This window comes from Triticum dicoccoides, chromosome 3B (genome assembly GCF_002162155.2).
Source record: "Triticum dicoccoides isolate Atlit2015 ecotype Zavitan chromosome 3B, WEW_v2.0, whole genome shotgun sequence".
Taxonomy (NCBI): Eukaryota; Viridiplantae; Streptophyta; class Magnoliopsida; order Poales; family Poaceae; genus Triticum; species Triticum dicoccoides.
The window spans coordinates 506,970,643-506,975,362 of NC_041385.1; the positions used below are offsets into that span (position 1 = coordinate 506,970,643).

Sequence of the window (4,720 nt, forward strand, 5' to 3'; positions counted from 1 at the left end):
TTTGCTCCGCGTTGGTGGCATTCCGGTCCTTCAAGGGTGGTGAGTCAGTCATGCGGTCGGGGTTTTTGCATGCTTGTCCCTTCGTGAGTCATGCGGTCGGGGTTTCTGCATGCTTGTCCCTTAATCAATGTGGTTAGGGTTTTCGTGCAGTTGTCCCTTATCAATCGTGTATGTGTGTCGGGTTTTCGCCCGGTTGTCCTTGATTAAGTGGGCAATTTTCTTCTTATTATTGAAATGCATGAATCCCTGCCCCTTTCGAGGTGTTCTCGAAAAAATGGCAGAGCCATGCAGCAGGCGCTGGTGCTCGTACCTCCAGAGTGCGGCCCCAGGCACCCTGTCTCCTACGGGCTGAACCCAATTACTAAGCCGAATAGGCCTAAGCTGCACACTCTTGGCGACACACGCGTAATTATTGAATGTAATATGGCCAGGTCTGTCTGGGCGCCATCTCAAGAGGAGTTGGTCGAGCATATGTGCTAAAAGGGATCCTAACACCAAGAACTGGATTTTCTCAATGATCGCGTCACTGTCTCATGAGTAGTTCATTCGTTTGGTGGTGACTATATGGCCTATTTCGATCGCTAAACGAAAAGCAATCCACAAGGAGATTCCAGAGTCCCTTGTCTACTCTTTGCTTTATTTCCTCTTATTAACTAAGCTACAGATCCTCGACAAACCAGCGAGAGAGGACACAAGGACAGCTCGAATCAGACGAATGCACCGGGTGGCATCTCCTAACAATCTTACCGAGGTCAATCCGTCAATGTTGATGCGGTCATGTCAAGGAACGATGGTTTCTGTGCAGTGGGAGCCGTGTGCAGAGACCTTTTCGGCGCTTTTCGGGCGCCTTTGCTGTGTATTTAGAGGTATTACAGATCCAACAATTTTAGAGGCAATGATAGTGAGAGAAGCACTAGCGCAGGCCGAGGATCTTTATGTTCGTAGAATTCTTGTGGCCTCCGATTGCAATATTGTGCTGGACGGCATCAAACGAGGAAGTGCAACAGACTATGGGGCGATTATCAGAGAAATTGTTGATGGATCAACTCTCTTTCCCTCTGTAATATCATTTATGAATATATGAGCTTGAATGTCGAGGCTGACAACATTACGAATCATGCTTTAATTTAGGGGCTGATAGTTATGCTTGCTTTGGAGAGTTTTTAGAAAAGAGGCGCTTGTCCGGCCTTAAACTGAGGCCCTTACAAATCCATAAGTCTAACCATCCAAGGGGCGAAGAAAGCAAATAAAGGAGAGATACAAGCCCGTAGGCTGGGACACAACGGCGCAGCGCTGGCGATCTAACTACATGAAGATCATGGGCTGTCGAGGTAGCAAGCGGCGGCGAAGATCAGCCGGAGATGTCTCTCATGATGTTCGGCGCAGCTCAGTGCACCTTGCCCGTACCTTTGCTACGAGCTCCTAAACGCGCCCTATGTCCTTTGTTTTTGCCAGTAGCTTCCAGAGCTGCATAAAAGACACAATTTTGTACAAAAAATCAGCTGGATGCTTGATGAATTGTCCCTCTATTAGAGCTTTACTTCTTGTGGTCTAGAGAGCCCAAGCAATGGCCCTGAAGCCTAGCCATGTCATCTGTCTATCTCCCCCAGATGTGGCCGCTAACCGATAGAATTCTGAGAACCCGCTCGGATTCCACGAGGACCCTGTCACCGACCTCACCCCACTCCACACGAATCGAGCCATTATATACATCTAAAAAGGATATGGTCATGGTCTTCGGGTTCACCGCAGCATATACATTTGCCATCGCCCGGGCCCCTTCTTTATATCTCGCGCCACTTGCCACAAGAAAATTTTGATTTTGGCTGGGAGTCTTGCCTTCCATATTCCTGATAGGTCACAAGGGGTTGTGGATTTGAAAATTTCTCTATATAAAGGTCCGGTCGAGAAGCACCACAAAGGTTCAAGACGCCATATAACTTCGTCGCGACCAACAGTAATTTGCTGCCCTCTTAATTTCTTTCTCAATTGTTCCCGCTTGTTAATTTCAGCGGCCCCCAAGGATCGACGGAATTGGGGCACCCATTGACCATGTTGCCATATTTCCGCCACTTTCGCCTCCCGGTTCATCGCGATGGCAAACAAGGTCGGGAACATATCGCAGAATCGATCATTATTACACCACTTATCCAGCCAAAAACATGTTGCACGACCGTTATGAACCACGAATTGGGTTCTTAGGCGGAGAAGTGGTTGTACCTTCCTTACATCCCTCGCAAACTGAGAGAGTTTTGCGCTTCTCCTAAAATCCACCCTGTCCTGGACTACGTATTTCCGGGTAAAGATATCCAACCATATGCCTCCTTGTCCCGTTAGGACTTTCCACGCCCACTTCGTCATGAGGCACCAATTCATTACTTTGGTGTTAATAACACCCAAGCCCGCAACCTCCTTTGGCTGACAAATGTTGTCCCAACTCACCATGTGGTATTTTTGCCTCCCGTTTTCTTTAGCGCAAAAGAACCGGGAGCGAACTTTATTCAGTTTATCATGTATCCATCCCGAAGGAGATAAAACCCCATGACGAACATAGGGATGTTCGTAAGGCAACCGTTGATAAGGACAAGCCGGCCTCCCGACGCCAAGAGCTTGCCCTGCCAAGGCTCCACACGCGCGGCCATTTTATCGACCACCGGCTGGAACTTCTCCATAGATATAGCCCTCGCAGAGATGGGCATACCTAAATATTTTATTGGTATAGACCCGAGCTCACAATTCATTATATGAGCCGCCCTAAGTTGCGATTCAAGATCCCCTCATGTGACGATGGCCTCGCTCTTTCGAAGTTAATCTTTAGGTCTGACATCTCCTCAAAGCACATTAAGAGGAACTTGAGATTCAGAATCTCACGTCCGAAGTTTTTAATGAAAATAAGGGTGTCATCCGCGTACTGTAGATGGTTTGGAGAGTTGGGTGATCTTCTTTTCATTCCTGTAAACAGTGTGATGATTTAATAAAGTTTTGCGAGTTTGTCTAAGAAAAAGGTTAAGAAATGTTTAGAAGCAGCCGACGCTTTTTCCTACTCCCCTCCGTCTAGGTATATAAGTCATCGTACGAAAGCTAAATAATTCCTAAAAACACTTAGGCGCGGTGCATTAACTCTTATCTCGTTTCTTATTTCTTGACATAAATAAAGGAGCCAACCAATAAGAGATATGGGGCATGTATGCTTTCAATGACTTGAGACTATCAAACACGACATGTAATTGTCAATTTATTGCATGCAATATCATTAATTATCTTTTTTCCTCCACCTTGGTCATGGAGGGAGTAGCAATAAAACAGAGCTAGTTTATTTAGCATCAAATGCAAAGTACAGTTAGCCTGAATTGTACCTGATTCGTTTACAACCCTCAGAAAAGATGGTGCCACCTGCCACGTCTCGTCATCTGCAGAGGGGTCGTGGACCCGACCAGGCCATGACACTACCATAGACTGCTCGAGTCTGCGGCCATGTTGTCTGCCTTCTTGCAGAATGACACACAACCGGCGTACAGTTGACCGGTGCAGAACATTCAGATTTGCTGCAGCTTGAGTAGACTGACCTCATTGCACCACTCGATAACAAAATTTCTATGCACAGCATTAAGTGCTAGCAGTATACTTAGACGTGATTACACCCGTCCCTAAGCGTGCGTGCAGCCACGGTCACAGCGAGAGCGCGACGAGGATGGCCTGGCGGCACCGCGCGCGCGCCGTCTCGACGCGCTCCTTGACGGTCTCCTCCTTGACGGCGGCTTTGACCATCTCCACGTCCATCTCCACCAGCCGCAGCACGCGGAAGAGCTCCGTCGCCACGCGCTCGTCCACGCCGCCCTCGGCCATCAGGATCTCCGCCTCCTCCCGGGCGCGCTCCGTCACCACGCCCGCCACCGTGCCCAGCAGCGCGCCCGACCCGTACCGCCCGCGCTCCATCAGCCCCTCCAGCTTCTCCAGAAAGTCGGCGATGGCCCACCCCTTGGGCTTCTCCAGGGGGAGATTCTTGGTGCGCTTCCACCCGATCTCGTAGTTGGGCGGCTCCTCCTGCGTCAGCGCCGTCCGGCGGAGGCGGCCGTCCGTCGAGATGGCCGACGGCACGCGCCGGACCACCGAGAAGGAGGTGGTCGCAGTCGCCGACGGCGGGGTCTCGTCGTCGGGGATGCGGTGGGGGTTGGCGTCGGCCTCGTCGGGAGTGGGTTCTTGCTCCTGGTTGCCTTCTTGCTGGGCAGGCTTGGGGGTGGAGGTGGTCGGTTTGGGCGCCGCGGTGCAGCGTACGGCGGTGATGGGGGCGATAGGGACTTGTGGTTTGGGAGTGGAGAGGAAAGGTTTGGGAGGGAGGAGAGGGCGGAGGAAGGAGGCGGCCATGGCGGATGAGGCGTGGTGGGAAATGGTGAAGCGAATGGCTGTGCAGTTTTTACGTGATAGATAGGTTTGGAGATAAGCTTACAGATGCGCTCTGTCGCCGCGCGAGAACAGAGAAGAGACATCAGACTCGAGCTGGATCGAATCGATATTTGTGGGAGCGGGATTAAATCAGGAAAAAGGCTTCTAGTCTACGCGCCACATAGTGTGCATTTCGTAGGAAGAGCAAGCCCCAGCGACACAGTGAGCCGGCCCATCTGAGCCAAGCGTACAGTAGAACTCGGATCTGGTTCTGTGAACATTCTAGAAGATTCCGCCTGCGTTTGTTTGGTTTTCTTCATCTTCGTCTTTCTCTTTA

The 4,720-nt window shown here is 50.5% G+C and overlaps 1 protein-coding gene across 1 annotated transcript; it reads right to left on the reverse strand.

Annotated features, from left to right (window-relative positions):
- Positions 1-3,292: 3,292 nt before the first annotated feature.
- Positions 3,293-4,486, reverse strand: LOC119276782. The gene has a single exon (XM_037557937.1). The coding sequence runs from the start codon at positions 4,363-4,365 to the stop codon at positions 3,670-3,672; it is 696 nt and encodes a 231-aa protein (XP_037413834.1). The 5' UTR covers positions 4,366-4,486; the 3' UTR covers positions 3,293-3,669.
- Between the last annotated feature and the right edge of the window lie 234 nt (positions 4,487-4,720).

Coding starts and splice junctions, on each gene's coding strand:
- LOC119276782 (XM_037557937.1), bottom strand. CDS start 4,365: ATGGCCGCCTCCTTCCTCCGCCCTCTCCTCCCTCCCAAACCTTTCCTC.